This window comes from Notamacropus eugenii, chromosome 4 (genome assembly GCF_028372415.1).
Source record: "Notamacropus eugenii isolate mMacEug1 chromosome 4, mMacEug1.pri_v2, whole genome shotgun sequence".
Lineage (NCBI taxonomy): Eukaryota > Metazoa > Chordata > Mammalia > Diprotodontia > Macropodidae > Notamacropus > Notamacropus eugenii.
Window position 1 is genome coordinate 70,930,417 of NC_092875.1, and position 18,565 is coordinate 70,948,981.

General features: G+C 38.2%; 1 protein-coding gene across 6 annotated transcripts in view; it reads right to left on the minus strand.

Moving 5' to 3' along the window:
• Nucleotides 1–18,565, minus strand: part of ZFR2 (zinc finger RNA binding protein 2) — a 130,878-nt gene that overhangs the window by 76,813 nt on the left and 35,500 nt on the right. For 3 of the 6 annotated variants that reach the window (XM_072601775.1, XM_072601779.1, XM_072601780.1), the window contains exons 2-8: nucleotides 17,362–17,596; nucleotides 12,215–12,329; nucleotides 8,674–8,892; nucleotides 8,221–8,567; nucleotides 3,392–3,574; nucleotides 1,854–2,082; nucleotides 161–321 (exon numbers count right to left, since the gene is read on the minus strand). In XM_072601775.1, coding sequence (XP_072457876.1) covers nucleotides 161–321; nucleotides 1,854–2,082; nucleotides 3,392–3,574; nucleotides 8,221–8,567; nucleotides 8,674–8,892; nucleotides 12,215–12,329; nucleotides 17,362–17,596 — 1,489 coding nt within the window. The remainder of the gene's footprint in view (nucleotides 1–160; nucleotides 322–1,853; nucleotides 2,083–3,391; nucleotides 3,575–8,220; nucleotides 8,568–8,673; nucleotides 8,893–12,214; nucleotides 12,330–17,361; nucleotides 17,597–18,565) is intronic. The other 3 variants (XM_072601777.1, XM_072601778.1, XM_072601776.1) reach the window with 2 other exon arrangements.

The following is an 18,565-nucleotide window of genomic DNA, read 5'->3' on the forward strand; positions in this document are numbered from 1 at the left end:
GTAAAGTTAAGGACAGGTTAATTTTTAAACTTCTCAAGAAAACAGTCTTCCTAGTTTTAAAAAATCTATATCTATATTTCTTGGTTATGATCATTCTGTCTCACATTAAATGGTAAATATTGTGTTGATTCAAATAGTAACAAACACTGTTCAATATTACCTCTTCCACATAGTCATGTCCTACTGGCTGCACATCAAACAAGCACCCAGAAGCGTCCCCAGAATTCTCATGTGTGGACTGTTCATTTGGCAGCTCTGACTTTGACTGAACCACTGTCCCCTCTTCAAGTCTGTTGCCAGCTGCCTGTGGCTTGTTAGTCCCTGAATGGAAAGAACTGAATTACTTATAAACTGCTTCAGGTCTAAAACTAAAGGTTATCTTTATCCTATAATCAAGGACTATGTTACAAATCCATCACAGCATTAATTCTCCTTACAATATTCAACAACCACCTCCCAGATAGGCTATCCTATAACTTTTCCAAGTCTCTAAGTTAAAATTCTGAATATACCCAAGGAAATGCCAAGCCTATGGTTCTTTTAAGCAATCAGTCCTCACAAATAGAGAGGTATGCTAAGTTTAGTTATCATGAACCAGGAATAACTCAAAATCAAAAGCTATCAATTAGTAAACAGTGAAGTTCTTTAATAATTATTGTGTTTACACAGTAACTATGAAATATATGGGATTTTGCTTTGGGAGAAGTGCATATAAAGAGTATGATATTATTAAAATCACTTAGGAAGCTTTTATAGTTATCCCTTCCACACTGCAATTTTCCCCATTATGGTTTCAATATATTATAGGTTGTCATAAAGAATTAACTGGGAATTTTCTGGGAGTTTTGTGGTAGTTACAGATGATACACAAAGGCCAGCAGATGACACAGAAAAAGTAAGAAACACAGAAATGCATAAAATATATGCATAGTATTGTATAATATCAACATATTTTATCTTTTAATACTATAATAATCCAGAATTCTGAAGGGAGGGTCAAAAAGTTTTACAGATATTTTTCAGATCCCAGGGAAGCTAACGCAGCTAACCCCTGTGATGTGGAAGGGATAACTGTACTACATGCTTGCTCAATAAATATTTATTGATATATATAATAGAGGGAAAAGTCTTATAGAGTCTGCCCAGTTTCTTTCCTCTGTATCTAAAATTATACTTCCTATATGTTTCCCAGCCTAAGAGAAATGGGATACGGATGGCCAAGCCAAGAAATCAATAGCTATAAAAAAAGATGCCTTAGTCTACCACTTCCTAGAGGCCAAACTGGTTCACTCTAAAAGCCAATATGTGGAAGGGGGATTTTCTTAGTAATAGGGATGCTGGGCACACGCTGGGATGGGAGCCATACCATTCTCTTGGACCTATGAAATGAAGGCACTGCATCATCTTAAGGTTAAAGGGGAGTAATGTAATTCTTCCAGGAACTCCTTGAAGCAAACTAGAACCACTCAGTTCCTGGTTGGGAAAATACCAACGGCTTTTCAGTAAGTCAGTAGCAAGGGAGGAAAAATTAACTCAGTTCCTTGGATTCTTATTTCAAACTCTTACCAGAAAGAGTTTATTTCATGGAATGTTTATAAACAAAAAATCAACTAAAATTACTTCTAACTAAGTCTGTGAAACCACGACAACTTAAGTTAGTTGAACTGAATTAAATCAAGGATTATTTCTGAAATCTGTCCAACACTCCTGAGTCTGAACGTGTAGGAGACCTTCAAGTGTTCCTTCAATAGGCACTTCAAAAACAAAAGTGGACAAGAATGAAAAGAAAGCTGTATGAAGCAATGCTTCAACAACAATTAGATGAATTAAAAATGAAGTTTAAAAAGACATACCTACATATGCTATCTTTGAGGTAAATGATTTCTTGGTCAGTACCAGCCTTCTTGGGTAGTTTGTGCTGTTGGTGATGGCTACATCTGCTGCTTTAGCTGGTATGACAGAAGTTGTGGCAGTAGTAGTGACATGGGGAGCCAGCTTATTCACTATGTTGGTAGGAACAGAGTTCACTACTGGCTCTACTGAAGGGATGGGTTTCCCCAACTTTGTATGCAATTTAATAACCTGAAATACACCATATAACAACTGTCAAGGAGAACATGTTCAAGACTACTAGGCATAGTGATTTCTAGTAAATTCCTCAGAAGGACAGTATTTCTACAAGAACACACTTAGAAGCCCTTAAAGCTTGCAGTTTTAGTTTTCTTCCTATTGAATCATAAGCTTCATAAATGAAGGGACCATGCCCTAATAATTTTTACTGACATTTACACAGTGCCTTAATTTTTACAAAGTATTATACATATATATGCATGTATATATACATATATATATCATCTCACTTAACATCATAGAGTTTTTCACTTAATAGACACTCACTTAATTGCTGCTGAATGAATGGTAGGATGAATGTCACCATGATTTACTGGTTTTTTTAACCAGATCTGTGATTTCATTTATATAGGGAACTTCCAGGGAGGAAATGCCCATCACCAGTGTAGAATGGCACATGCTCTGCAACATACAATCTTAGATTGTTGCCTGAGACACTGAGGGATTAAGGAATTTGCCCAAGGTCATACATTCAGTATATGTAAGAGGCAGGTCTTGGACCCAGGTCTTTCTGACTTCAAGGAGGACTAGAAAATGAAAGCTGAGGACCGACAGCTTAATAGCAAATTATGGTGCTAAGTAAAGGTACAACAATCCATTATATATTAGCACAGACTGCAGCAACTTAAGAAACAGTCATGTTTACAATTATCCTTTTGGAAGCATAGAGGAAGTTATGCCCTCACCCTGAAAATGAACAAAAATGCTACCACTCCCCTTTGTCCCACAGATATAACCTGCTCATGCAGGGTTTAAGTTTAGTCATTAATATTGGGGTTTACACAGCTAGGACATATAAAATACCTCCCCAACCACCCACATGGGTGTGTGTCTATGTCTGTATTTGTGTACACATGGAGAGTATCAAAATGTATATGCCCTCTCTTAACATCCTATTGAAAGATAATATATTACAGTAAGTCTCACATTCATGTGGCCATTCCAACTAGAAGGACATCAAAATGCCCACCCAATCTCTTAACTTCCTATTCAAAGGAACATATTATAATCAGTCTCAAATCTCATGTGCCATTCAAATCTGTATATTTAATTTCATTTTCACAGCACCTAGCTATGGGGTTAAAAAAATAAGCAACCAAAGAATCAAAGTGATATGTCCCCTTATATCTTAAGGCTCCTCCTAGGTGTATTCAAATGACAGAGATCTTGGGGTAAAAGAAACTCAGGGGGTCAATGGGGTTTCTGAGTATGGAAGATAACTGTAAGCAAGAGAATTAGGGCACAGTGAAGCAGCCCATACCTTCTGATGTTTGGATCCCCGGATATGTGCTGCATATGCATCTGCTCCTGTACAAGACACATCACAGAGCTCACAATGCAGCTGTGTTTGAACTCCACGCAGGCCAATGTTTGACTGGTTACCCAACTTCTGAGCTGCCTCTTTCTTTTTGTGCTTCTGTCCTTCTAAATGTTCCCTGTAGGTCTGCAATCAAACAGCAAAACAAAGTTTATCTCAAGGTTTGCAGAGATCAGCCCAACACTGCCTCTTCAACACAATTCACTAAGTCATTAGCTTAACACTCCTAATATCTAAGCTTTGAGAACTAAAAGCCTATTATTGTGTGTTCCATTCATTCATTTGTGAGATTCCATGTGTATATATAATCTTGCTGACCACAACTAACAGACTTCATATCACAAGACAAAATAATAAATAAATGAATGGAGACAGATATAGATAAAGACATAGATATATAGGCAGATTCAAAACTAGTTTCCTTTCATTCTTAAAAATGAAGCCTTACTTTTTAAGAAGGCACAAACTTAAGAAAATGTATTTAGGATTTAAATCACTATAGCCTTTTAAGAATTTGTCCACAGACACTAAGGCAGACTATAACCCCTGAAATAACATGAAATATGTTTCCCTTTTTGAAGAGAAGGACTACTCACTACCAAGGAAAACTATAACAAACCATTAATTCTCTTGTCCTATACTATTCCAATCCTGAGTATAATCACCTGTCCTCATCTTGTAATTTTCAAATTTATCAATGAAGCCCCAATGAGGTCATGACCCACTACTGGAAATTCTTTAAAACAAAAAGTCCTATGACCTCAACCTCAAAAATTGTTTTAAAGTCAATTTATTTGTCAACGTCAAATTCTAAATACACTCTTTCCTTCCTTATATATTTTCTTTGTTTTTCTGGATTCGCAGAGCAGACTGCTACCAGAGCTTCAGTTTCCAAGAAAGTGCTGAAGAGAACTACAGACCAAAGTGCAAGGAGTGGTACCAAGTCAGCATTCTTAATGGCATATGTATATCACACATGAATCACTAAGGTAAAACAGGTTACCTGACAGACTAATTGTCTATGGCTACAGTCAAATAGTCAATCAATTAATTATAATTACAATCAATAGTCAATCAATTAAGCACCTACTATGTGCCAGGAGCTATGCTAAGTAATGAGGATACAAAGAGGCAAAAGACAATCCCTTTCCTCAAGAAGTTCACAGTCTATTGGGGGGAAACAACAGCAAACAAATATGTACCAATAAGCTATATACAGGATAAACAGGAAATAATTGACAAGGGAAGGCACGACAATTTTCAGAGACTCGAAAAGGATTCCTGTTGGAGAAAGGATATTAGCTGGGGCTTAAAAGAAGTCAGGAAGTAAGGAAAACAAGATGAGCAGGATGAACATTCTAGGTACAAGACAGTCAAGAAAATGCCTGGAGTGGAGAGATGCAGTGTCTTATTCGGCAAACAGCAAGAAGGCCAGTGTCACTGGATCAAAAAGAATGTGGCAAGTATAAGGCATAAGAGGATTGGAAAGATGGGGACAGAATTTTTGATCCCAGAGGTAACAGGGCACCACTGGAATTTACTGAGTAGCGAAATGACATAGTTGGAATGGAGCTTTAGGAAAATCACTTTGCAGCTGAATGGAGGATAGAATGGAGCTGGGGGAGACTTGTGGCAGGCAGATCAACGATGAGACTATTGAGATAGTCCAGGCATGAGATGAGGGCCTGTACCAATGTGATTGCAACATCTAAGAAAAAAAGGAGGAATATTTAAGAGATGTTTCAAAAGTGAACTGGATAAGCTTTGGCAAGAGATTGTATACAGGGGCTGAGAGGGAGGAGTTGAGGATGACATATAAATTGTGAATTCACCCACAACTTTATCACTTGTCCAAACCCACCAAAAAAAGTACAATATTTAGTCCTTTAAAATAAGCCATTTGTAAGGACATTACAGCTCTCTTCTTCAAATGCTTGTTGTCTGAGATGTGTACACAGCTTTTAGTCTGTTATATGAAGCTGAAGGTACAGAAGGTGAAGGTGCTGCTCTCTTCTGACGCTGACCATACACATCACTGGACAGAAAGTGATAGATAAGAACCTAACAATGTAATTGAAGCATAATACATAATCCATTCATTAGCACATGTGGAGGAATTGAGAGATCTGAACTGCCTCAGAAGCAGTAAAATTTCTCCATCACTGGAGTTCTTCAAGCATAGTCTGGATGACTATTTGTTAAGAATGTCACTGTGGGGATTCTATTCAAATATGAGGTAAAACTAGATGATCTTTGACAATCCTCCTGCTCCAAGATTCTATTCTATAACACAGCATGGAATGCTGGAGTTCTCAACCTTTTTTTGAGGAGAATGTACCTTTTAAAATTGTTTTGAGACCATTATTGGGATGCAGGCTTGACAAAGGCAGAAGACAAGAGGAATGCTGATGTTCAGGTTCTGGGGGACTTAAAGAGAAATGTGGTTTTATGCTGTGGTCATTCAGGTCCCAGGATTCATGATTGATCAATGACTCCTGAGTCACCAGCTATAGACCCTCCCCGTCATATATTTCATTACTGATTTTTGTCATTATGTTATTTATAAGTATGCAGCTTTCATTGATTTATAAGTACAAATAGTAATTCTTACTTCAAAGATTCAACAATCCCTTATTACACAGTGTAGACTGCAAACCTTCAATATCTCAATAGTTTCATGAGTTGTGTGATGGCCTAAAAATTAGTCATCTCGTGATCAACTCTCAGGCAATGGGCCTCTCTGTGTGCTTAATAATAATAATAACAGATAAAATTTCTATAGCATTTATATATTTATTATTCATATATACGTATATGTGTGTGTGTGTATATATATATATGCTAGGCACTATGCTACAGGCTTTACAATTATCTCATTTTATCCTCACAATGACCCTGAGCAATAGGAACTATTATTCTCATTTTACGGATGAAGAAACTGAAGCGAACAGAAGTTAAGTGAGTTATCCAAGGCTATAAGTTTCTGAGGCCAAATTTGAACTCAGGTTTTCCTGACTCCTGGCCCAGTGCTCTTTTCACTACACAACTTAACTGACCATAGACCATTAAAGCACAAACACACAGAATCATACCATCACCAAGATCATACAAAAAGCTTTTTCTCAAAGTTGGTAAGCTCTGTCAGAGTTTGTGTTCTACTGTTATAACCTTTGAGAACCCAGATTAAATCCAAAGAACATAGAAGGTATTGAACAGCTTTCGTGGAGGACAATACCAAAAACAGCAAAAACTATGATTATATTAAAAAACTGACTATCATAGAGGATCCACACTAAAAGAAATGAAGCAATTATGATATGACCAAATCTACTAAACTATCACCATTAAAACATAATTAAGTCAGTATCAGATACTTCTAAAATTAACTTGGTCAGCATCTTTAGAAACAGATAAGACTATTTACTCATAAATCACTCTTTTATTTCATATTATTAAATTATATTATTAAAATGATACAGTCTCAAGGAAGAGAAAAAAACAAGCATTTATTAAGTGTCAATTATGTGCCAGGAATTGTGCTAAGCGCTTTATAAATATTATCTCATTTGATCATCACAACTCCCTGGGAAGCAGTTACTATTATCTTCCCCATTTTACAGCTGAGGAAACTGACAGAGATTAAGTGACTTGTCCAGTGTCACACAGCTAGTAAGTGTGTCTGAGGACAGATGTGAAACCAGGTCTTCCTGACTCCAAGCCCAGCTCTACCTATTGCACTAGCTAGCTGCCTTTAAAAAAATAAAAACAAAAAGAAACACTCAATTCTAATACCCACAAAATGGTTATCTTGGTCTATAGGTAAGTTTGTTTTGTGAACTTTTTCATTTGGAACACAGAAATTGCTTATAGAAGGCAATGATTCTGATCTTTTCCCCTAACACCAAAAAGCAACACAGTATACTAGAGAGAAAAATGGACATGTAGTATTTTTGTCCTGGCTCTTGCATGCCTAACAGTTTATACGACTGTGAGCAAATCACTTCATTTTTCTGGGTCTCATCTGTAAATATTACCTGCCTTCAAAGAATTGTTGTGAGGAAAGCACTCTATGTGAGCTATTATAATTAACAACTATAAATAAGTGTTTTGCCCTCTTGCCTTAGAAGCTCAACTGCATTAGCCTCCTGACAACCAAAGGTAGTGAGCAAAGCATTTTGGTTCTGTTAAAGAGAAAGGAAGTGCAACAGACTTTCAAAAGCAAGTCTGCAAGAATGTTCTTTCTTATTCTTTTTTGTATCCTCCTTACCAATAAGTGTTTGTTGAGAGGTTTGTAGGCCATGACACATAAGGATCAGTTTAAAGAACTGGGGACTCTTAGCTTGGAGACTAGAAGTCTAGGGGAGGGAGGATTATAGCTGTCTTCAAATATCTAAAAGACTGTCATGTGGAAATGTGATTAGATTTCTTTTGCTTGGTTCCAAAGAGCAGAACTATATAGAAGCTACTAAAAGACAAACTGTGGCTTGAAAAAAACTTCCTAAAACTTAAAAGTGGAAAAGGTTGCCTTGACATATAATTTCCTGTTATCCAGAAGTACTGAAGCAGAAAATGTATGACCACTTATTGGGAATATTATAGTGGAAATTCCTGCTCAGGCATGGGTTAGATGAGGTAATCACTGAAAACCTTTTGGACACTAAAATCTTATGAAAGGAAGAAAATGAATGAAGGAATGAATTAATGAAGGAATGAAGGAACGAATGAATAAATGAGTGAATGAATGAATATGTAGTGGGAGAATTTCTGCTGACCTGGGGACCAGCACAGCTGATCTTGCAGATGTCACAGTAGTACAGTTGGGGTTGTTTGAGGGGGCCTTTGGGTTTTAGCTGCTTGTTCTGAAAAGATGGTTTCTTGGGGAAGCTACTAACAGAGCTGGTACTTGTGCCACACCCCACATTGGCCCACAGGGATGGCCCTGTAGACTTAGGTAGGGGAGGAGGTTGCAGAGACTGTGATGGAGGCTGTGGATGCTGCTGGGGAGTAATGGGCTGAGGCTGAGGTGGGGGCTGAAGCGGTAGCTGGAGCTGCTGTGGTGCTGGATAGTACGTGTCGGCTGCGGAATACACTGAAGCATCGTAAGTGGAATAACTGGATCCTGGGAGGCAGGAGAAAAAAAGACAGCAATTTTCATGAAGTTCATCTTTGATGAAAACTAAGTCACAGCTCATAATATTGTCTTCCATCCACACGATTTTCCTTACCAGTATATGATGCTGAAGTGGAACTGTATAAGGAAGAGGGAGTATATGAAGGAATAGAGGAAGTAGGTACATTTGGCTGAATAGTTGTCACTGCTGGGTAAACATTATAGCTTGAAGACGTGGTGCTCACTGTCTGAACTGGCTTAATTGTGGTCACTTGTCTTTGGGGCTGAGTTTGACTATAACCACTGCTAGGCTGACTGTAGCCTCCTTTAGTACCTAAGAAACAAACACATGCCTTTGCAATGTTGTCCCCAGTCAATATTAGGCTTCTTGTATATTACATCATTCACAGACCAACAGTTTAAGCAAAAAATCTTTTACTAAAAACATTCCAATCCTCCCACCGAAAAGTTCCTTTAGGCAGTTTAAAAGTAGTCCAAAGGATAAAAATGAAAACCATTGTCAAGAAGGTTAAAAAGTTTAAGTAAAGAGGTTATTTGAGGTCTCAGGAGCTCCTAACCAAAGTCCTAAAAGCTCCTTTTATACCTCTCTTGGGCCAAAGGTCCCTGCCCCAGATTAATTCACCTGAGGTCAAAGTCACTTACTCTCTTTGGCCTTCACTTTTCTTATCTAGAAAATGAAGGGCCTGAATCAGAATATCTCCAGGTTCCTTTCCAATAACAAATCACATAGCTCTTCCAGCTCTAACATTATGGAATTCTCTTATTCTAAGCCATTTTCATGCTTTGGAGAGGACCCAAGATTCACAAAGGCTAAGTCATGGACTATAAATGGTGAAAGGTCTGGAAAGATTATGAGACAGGCTACCTGTCTTTGAGTCTGAATTTGATTATAACACTGCTTTGCTGATCAAAATCTCCTTTAGTAATTAGATAATAAACCAAAGCCTTTGGAATGAGGAGGTTGGACTAATGAAGATTCTTCCCAGTTCTAAAACAGTGGACCTTACCAAGATACTAATTCAATCAAAAAACATTCAGTAAGGGCCTACTTTGTGCTGGGCACTGTGCTAAGCAACAGGTACACAAGAAGCTTACAATTTAATGAGGGAGACAACATGCAAACAAATATATACCAAGCAAGCCATCTAAAGGATAAATAGGAAATAATTAAGAGTGGGAAAGCATCAGAATTAATAAGGATTAGGAAAAGCTTCCTGTAGAAGGAAAGATTTTAAGTGGCACTTACAGGATGTCAGAAAGATCAGTAGTCAGAGTAAAGGAGGAAAAGTATTCCAGGTATGGGGGGACAGCCAGAGAAAATGCCCAGAGTCAAGACACAGGGTGTCTTGTTCATGGAACAGCTGGGAATCCTGTCACTGATTGAAGAAAACATGTTAGAAAGTGAGGTATAAGAAGACTGAAAAGGTAGGAAGAGGTTAAGTTATGAGGAGTTTTGAATGCCAAGCAGAGCATTTTGGATTTGCTTCTGGAGGCAACAGGGGGCCACTGAAGTTTATTAGGAAAAAAGGGGGGGGGGTTGATCAGACCTGTGGTTTTAGGAAAATCACTTTAATGGATAACTGGAAGCTGGAATGGAATGGAACAAAACAGGCATGAGGTGATAAGGACAAGCACCAGAGTGGTGACAGTATCAGAAGAGAGGAAGAGGCATATTTGAAAGATTTTACAAAGGTGAAATCAACAGGCCTTGGCAACAGCTTGGATATAGGGGGTGGGAGAGATGGTGAGGAGTCCAGGATTACTCCCAGGATTTGAACCTGAAGGATTGGAAGGGTAGTGTTGCCCTCTACAGTAATAGGGAAGGTCAGAGGAGGAGGAGGAGAGGGAGGAAGAATGGAAGAAAGAAATGAGTTCTGTTTTAGACATATTGAGTTTAAGATGTCTACTGGATACCCAGTTTGGAGATGTTTGAAAAGTAGTTGGAGATGTGAAATTTGAGATGAGCAGGGAGACTGGGGCAAGGAAAATAGATCTGAGAGTCATAAACATAGAGGTGATAATTAAATCTATGGAATTGATGAGATTACCAAGCGAGGGAGTATGGAGGGACAAGAGAAGAGGACTCAGGACAGAACCTTGAAGGACATCTATGGTTAGAGAGTGTGATCTAGATGAGGATCCAGGAAAACAGACAGAGGAAGAGTGGTCACACAGATAGGAGACGAGCCAGGAGAGAGTGGTGTCATGAAAACTTTGACAGAAGAGAAGAGGGTGATCAACAGTGTCAAATGTTGCAGAGAGGTCAAGGAGAATAAGGATTGAGAAAAGGTCTCTGGATTTGGTAACTAAGAGGTCATTAATAACTTGAGAGAAGTTTCAGTGTATGATAAGATCAGAAGTCAGACTGCAAGGGGTTGAGAAGAGAGTACAAAGAGAGAAAGTAGAGGCACTTACTGTAAACAGCCTTTTCAATGAATTTAGCTACGAAGAGTAGAAGAGATATAGGACCATAGTTAGGTGGGACAGAAGAAGCAAATGAGAGTTTTTTTTCAGGATGAGGGAGAAATGGGCATGTTTGTAGGCAGTACGAAAGGAGCCATTAGACAGGAAGAAACTGAAAATAAGTGAAAAAGTGGAGATGATGAAGGCAGGAATCTGCTGGAAGAGACAAGATGGAATGGCATCCTAGTAAAGAGTAAGGTTACTTTATTGTGTGAAACAAAGGTGAAGGAAGAGAAGATGGCAAAAGGTATCTGAGTGATTGGAGATGGGGAAGAAGGAAGAAAGAGCTCATGGTAAATGGCTTCCATTTTTTTCTGTAAAATACAAAACAAGGCTCTTAGCTGAGAAAGTAAGGGAAAAGGGGATTATGGGAGGTTTGAGGAGGGATGAAAAGATTTGGAAGAGCTGCTGTGAAGACAGGGATAGAGAATTGACAAAGAAGGTATAATAGAATTGCCTGGCAGCAGTGGAGGTCAAGTTGAGGTTGTAAAACATAAATTTCCAGTGGACAGTCAGAAGAGTTGCATAATTTAATCTACCTCTTTCAAAAGCACACGTGTAGGAATGAAGGTGGCAAATGATGGGTGTAATCCAAGGCTAAGGCTTAGCTGTGAATAATCAGCAATATAATAAGAAGTTTAAGGATTCAAGAAAAGAAGACAGTGTTGAGTTAAATTGGTTCACTAAGGGGTCAAGATATGGAGAATAAAAAATGGCTAGTGTAGGGGAGATGACTTGAGAAGTCATTGAAGAGTCAAGGGATTGCAGGTCATGGTACAAATGACGAGTAAGCCTTTGTAAGGGAAGGCAGAAAAAGAGGCAGAAAGTCAGTAGATTATGGTGAGATAAATGGATTTCAGAACTCTTGACTATGGAGGCAGCACATTTGTGGGTGGTGGCAAGATTAAGAGAATTTTATCACTTGATTCTGCATTGAGGCAACTTTCTTAATAATCTTAGTTGTCAAATCTTTTATTCTATCTTTTATCCTATGTCTATAAGCTTTGTTTGAGACATTAGGAGATAATATACAATGCCTGAAATTCACAACATCTTCTGTCTTCATGTGTACCTGGAATTTATTTTCAAATAGAAAAAGTTAATCCATCCCCCTGCTACTACCCTTTGCTCTCAAAGTATTTTTATATATGTACATGCTATGCACCACCCACCTGATTGATAGTAAGAGTCTGTGGTAGTGTGCTGAGTCTGGGTAGCAGTAGGCTGGTAATACGGTTTATTTTCATAGCTGCTAGCAGGTGGGGATCGTCCATAACTGTAACTATCCTGCATAAGATATTTCAGAGAACAGATGTAAATGTCAATTGAATATACAGTTCAACAACAATCAACTCAAACTAAATTAAATCCATTTATGTGTATGTACACATATGTGTATATGTGTGTATAACCAATCTTTTTTGTATGTTAGATTGTTTTTATGTTGAACAATGCTTCATATGGCACTTTACATACATGAATTCATTTAAGCCTCACAACAATCAAGTATTATTATCATTGTCCATTTATAAATGAGGAATATAAAAAGTTAGCTGACTTGCCCAAGATAATATGTCTAGTTAGTGGTGGACCTAGGATTTGGAACAAAGTCTTCTGATTCCAAGTCCAGTGTTCTTTCCATTATTCCACATTGCCTCTCATACTGAGCACCTTATGCAGAGTACCATGGGAGAAGCAAAAAGGTATAAGCAAAACTAGAGGTAGCTGTAAGCAAGCTAGAAAGTTCAAATCCTAACTCAGACACCTAACACTTGTATGATCCAAGGGAAATCACTTAACTCCTCTCAGCCTGGTCTAAAAAATGGGAATAATAATAATAGCGTGTGCTTTGCAAAGTTGTTGTGAGGATCAAATGAGATACGGAGGTAAAGTACCCTGCAAACCGTGAAGTACTACATAAATGCTAGTTATCTGTATGACTTCGGGTATAACACGGACAAGCACGGCATTTTAAAAGAATATTTTTTAATATTCCTTTTTTAAACGTCAGAGGTTTCTCAACCCACTATTTAAGAAGCATGTAGCAAGATATTTTTAACTATTATGTGAAAAGCGCCATGCTACACACTAGACATACAAAATAACAAAGTTCCAAGTTCAAGGAACTCACATTCTACTGGCATCAATGAACACTTAAGCATCCATGTCCACAGTACTATGATAGATTTATTTTGTGATGAACCAAGTCAGGTATTACAAGGAAGACTTAATTCTTCTGCTAGACACAGGGAACGTAATTTTCAAATCTTGCCTCAAGGGCATACATTTCTTATTGCAGTTCTAGGTATAAGACTGGGTTCCTAACTTAAAGAGCCATCAATCTGGTTGGAGAGACAAGTCATTTACACTCAATTACCATAAATGCTGGTAGTTAGGAAGACAGGATTTAAAGCTAGAAAGAAATGGAGAGATCAATCACCCCACATAACCTCCTCATTATAAAGATGAAGAAAGTGAGGTCCTGTGAGATAAAGGCAATACACGCATCAACTTATAGCTGCAGAGCCAAAATCTGAACCACAAATTCAGAGTTCATTATATTAAGCAAATCTGCCTCTCATTATAAATAAAAGCTAACACATCCAATTACAGGGTTGCAGCATGGTATAATGGAAGGGTACTGGCTCTGGAGTCCAGGGGACTAACGTTATCCTCCACAGATAGTCACCTTCTGTCTCTGTGACCTCAAGTGAGTCAATTAACATCTCTGGATCTCAGTCAAGTCAAATGTCAAGTGAAGAGATAGAGGTTTTTATCTCTAAATGTCTAACTATATGATCCCATGAACCCATACTAGAACAGAAATCCCTTTCCACAAGGAAGTGATCGGTGAATTTTCAAAGAAAATGAAACTTCAGATATGTTTCCAGCATCTTCTCAAATATCAAATTAGAAAACAACACATTTCTGGAAAAGGTGCTTAATTAGGCTATACCAGGGGTGGGGAATCTGTAGCCTCGAAGTCTCAGCCTCAAAATCACATATGGCCCTCTAGTCCTCAAGTGCAGCCCTTTAACCGAATGTAAACTTCACCCCTTAATAAAAGGATTTGTTTTGTAAAACTTGGAGTCGTTCAAAAGGTCACACCCGAGGACCTAGAAGACCACATGTGGCCTCAAGGCCGCAGGTTCCCACCCCTGGGTTATACCAACTAAACGAGGTGAACTAAGTGAGGTGAATATAAATGATCTTTAAACAGCACTGTGGGAAAAAACATCATTAATACTGACTAAAGCTTTCTGGTTGGTCAATCATGACTATCCATGCATGGGAAAACAGCGTGGTTAATAATAATTTAATAATAATATTTATAAAGTGCTAGGTACTGTGTCAAGTGCTTAAAAATATTATCTCACTTGATCCTCACAACAACCCTGAGAGATAGGTGTTATTATTATTTCTACTTTACAGTTGAGGAAACTGAAGGAAACAGGGGTTAAGTGACTTACCCAGGATAGTAAGTTAATAAGTATTTGATTTGAACCAGATCTGAACTCAGGTTTTCCTGACTCCAGCTCCAGCACTTTATCCACTGAGTCACCTAACCCCTTGGTTGTTCATGGAGTAGTTCTCTCCCTTGCTCAGGAAATGAATCCCTAGCATCTCTCCTTCAGTCTCCAATAGCTACCCACCTTCACTAGTGAGCAACAGACTTCAGGGAAATCAAAAGCAACTCCATTCCTCAAATAAGTTGGGCATAGTTGGTTTATTTTGAGCAGCAGTCTACAAACTATGTCCAAGGAAACCCTAAAATTCTAGAAGACATCTCTATAACTTTTATTAAAAGATGGCAACATAAAATAGGATTAATTTGCTACCTCCTTTATAATGTTTGTTTCCATACCATTCTAAAAGAAAAGTTCAAGGGTATCAAAATCATTGCAAAAGATTATATAATTTCCAAAAGTTTGAAAATTAGTCTATTACTGAAAGCCTAACATTTAGATCTATATTGTCTAACCCTCTCATTTTAGAGAGGAATGGCCAGAGTGGGGAAAGAACTTGTCCATGGTCACAAAAGTGGTAGGCAGTAGTTCTAGTGGCCTAGTTCTGAGTCCAGACCAAATTCAATGTTCATTCCACTATATCAAGTTGCCCTCAGTCCAAAATGTCAACTATTAGACCCCAGGAAGTTATGATCAAATTCTTACTATCACTGACTGAATATGACATTTCATTGCACTGTGTTCCTACACTACTATACAGTGCCAAGATGATCATGCGACAATATCAAAAGACACTACACAATAGAGTTCTTATATTGAGGAATGTTTAAGGGATGTCACCTAATGTAGAAAATGACACAAAATCTTGAATGTCTGACCTAAAAAGAATGAAAGATAATCTAGTCAAAGGGCTTCACTTTACTGAAAAGGAAACTATGGCTCAGAGACAGAGTGATTTGTCCCAGGTCACAAGGATACTAAGTACCAGAACTCTCTCCAAGGGTTCTCAGACTTCCCCTGCCATACAATGCTTTTACCTAATCCACAAAATAACCAAGAGGGCTAGGATGGAACTTTTTGGATAATTCTTGCCTTTAGGATCTTGGGAGGTGAGCCTATCCTATACTTTTTCATATCATCTAGCACAGGTGTGGGGAACCTGCAGCCTCGAGGCCACATGTGATCCTCTAGGTCCTCAAGTCTGGCCCTTTGATCGAATCCAAACTTGTTCTGTGAAGTTTGGATTTAGTCGAAGGGCCACACTTGAGGACCCGTTCCCCACCCCCTAATCTAGAACAATACATGGCTCAATAAACATTTTTGATAGACTGATAAATCCAGTCATCAACTTGGCCAAAAAAGCCCCCCCAAAAGCTATAAACGCTTCCTAATCTTTCAAAGTAGAATATGGCAGTTACTTATGCCAATATTGGTTCCAAGATGTGCCCCACCTGTTTACCCAAAGTCACTCTCCTCTAAATAAGCTTTAACAGTGGCCAGAATAGAGTGAGGTACATATACCTCTGATACCTTGAGCCCATATTAGTAGCTGGAGGCAAACTGTCCAACTCTTCCAATCAACCTTTTTGACAAATAGAAATGGATGGATGGATGGATCCCAGAGGGAGGACTTTACCACCTGGGAGGAAGAAGCTTTCTTGTTTGGGTTCTGACCAGACTCTGATGGGGGAAAGGAGAGAGGACTGATAACTAGTTTGAGACTTTATGATGGCACCTGTTAGACTGTAAGCCCCTTGTGAGCAAATATAATTTCATGCTTGGCATCTATATTCCCAGTGACTGACACATAGTAGGCACTTCATAATGCTACTAGCAAACACATATACATAAATACACCACCACCCCTCCAAAAAAAACTGACAAAGAAACAGGCAGTTTCTTGCTTATCAGAGGGACTCAAACACCAAGTTATCCTACAAGGGGCATTCACACTCTATCATCTACCATTTGTATCTACCTATCTTTATCATTCTCCTTTCTTCCTTCTGCATCCCAATCCTTAAGCCTAGCCATAGGTTGAACCTATCTACCCAGCTTAGTTTACTTGCTTGAAATTAAGAAGTTGTTGGCCCCTGGCATAAAATAAAAGTCCCACAACCATATACAGTATGAGGGGAGTGAAAGAACTCTGAATTTGGGAGTCAGGAAGTTTGAATCCTGACTCTGTCCATCTCCTCTGCCATGTTACTGATATCTGCAAATCAGGGAAAAAAAAAACCCTAGAATTTCCCCAAAGTACTATATTAGCCCAAATGTAAATCACAAATTTCCCTCCAGATTAGGTTAATCTAAAACTCAAGGGTAGCCTTTAAGTACACTCTTAAATTTCTGTTCATTTTTATCTTCACTGCTCTCTCTTTGTGACAAAAAGTGATGATAAGAATCAGTACAAAGGGAAATAATGGAAGAAGTACTGGACTGGAGAACATGAATCCTGGGTTCTAGTTTGTGCTCCTTTAACTTGCTAGAGGAGCTAGAGGCAAGTCATTTTAACTTTATAAACTATAATTCCTCAACCAGGAAATAAAGACAACTGGACTAGATAATCTCTGAGCTCCCCTCCAACAATAACATCTCATATATTTGAACTGGGGAAAAAAAGTTATATGTTAAAAAAAAAAAAGCTTCCTCGGTAAATAATTAATAAAATTTTTAATATAATTTTATATAATTATTTTACATAATTTTCCAGATATACTCATCTGTCTTTTCCTTTCAAAAGATCTCACTATAGAGGTACTGCCTATATTTGAAGGCAGCATGTATTAATATCAATATAGTAGGTCAGCTGTCAAAAAAAAAGTTATCAGAAGCTCTTCTGAGTCTAATACCTGGTAATTCAATGTTGTGGGAGGCTGCGAGGTTGGTTCCTGCTGACGAATGCTATAACTGTAGTCCTGCCCTGAGTGGGCCTGGTATCCACCAAAACCCACTGAGGAGATCTGCCGGGGCGACGGGGTTGTAGGGGCATAAGATGGGGTCACAGCCTGGGACACTCCAGGACTTGACTGAACTGAATAATTTGATGCAGTGCTTGAATGAGAATAAGCAGTAGCAGGCTGAGTGCTAGAACCAAAGTAAACACAGAAGAATCCATCAGGTTAGTTTAGAGATTTAAATATGAATTCCAGTTCAATGTCCAAAAATCCATTCACATTACATTTTAGCTATCTCACTTAAGCTTGAATCTACTTACAGGTTAATGTTTTTCCTAAAATCAAGGTACTTTTCTTTGTGCAGCAAACTTAACTTTAATAATATAACCCTCTGCCCACTCTAGTTGGGTAGTGCCCTGAAGAAGAGCCCTGGGACTGTACAGAGAGTTGTTATAATAGTACGCACCTGTTTATAGAAGGGCAATTTGATCTAACCTATTAGTTACATAATGTGTTAAACTGAAATATAAGTAGTAAGAGACAAAAACTATCAGAACATGTTTACTTAAAAAGCTTATCCCATAGTATGAGCATTAAAAATCTATCCATAACAATGAAAACAATGCTTACATGGATTAAAATACTTAAGCCCACATAAGAAAGAACGCAAAAGAATCATGGCAAATTATTCTCTTTCAGTATTCAATTCAACAACATCTATTAAGGTCCTATGTACAAGGCACTAGCACTGTTGATGTGAAGACAGGTATGACAAGGGCCTACTCAGGAGCTTACAATCTAATGGAGGTATGGACAAGTACACACACATACAAAACAATAATACAGTAGAGAGTGAGATAAGTGCAAAAGAAAAATCTAGACAAAGTGCTATAAGAAATTTGAGGAGGGAGAGTCCTGTTTCACCTAGGAAGAAGGCAGTGTCTGTGTTGACCCTAGAAGGAGGGACTAGATAGAAACTGGAGAAGCAGAGGAGTATAGAGGATAATATAAGCAATGGCATGGAAAAGAGAAGGCAGGGCACAAATGAGCAAAAAAGTTAAATTTAGCTAAGATATCAAATATGTAAAAGAGAATATGATATAAGGATGAATACATAGGATGGAGTCAGACGATGGAAAACTTTGAATCTAGAGTCAAA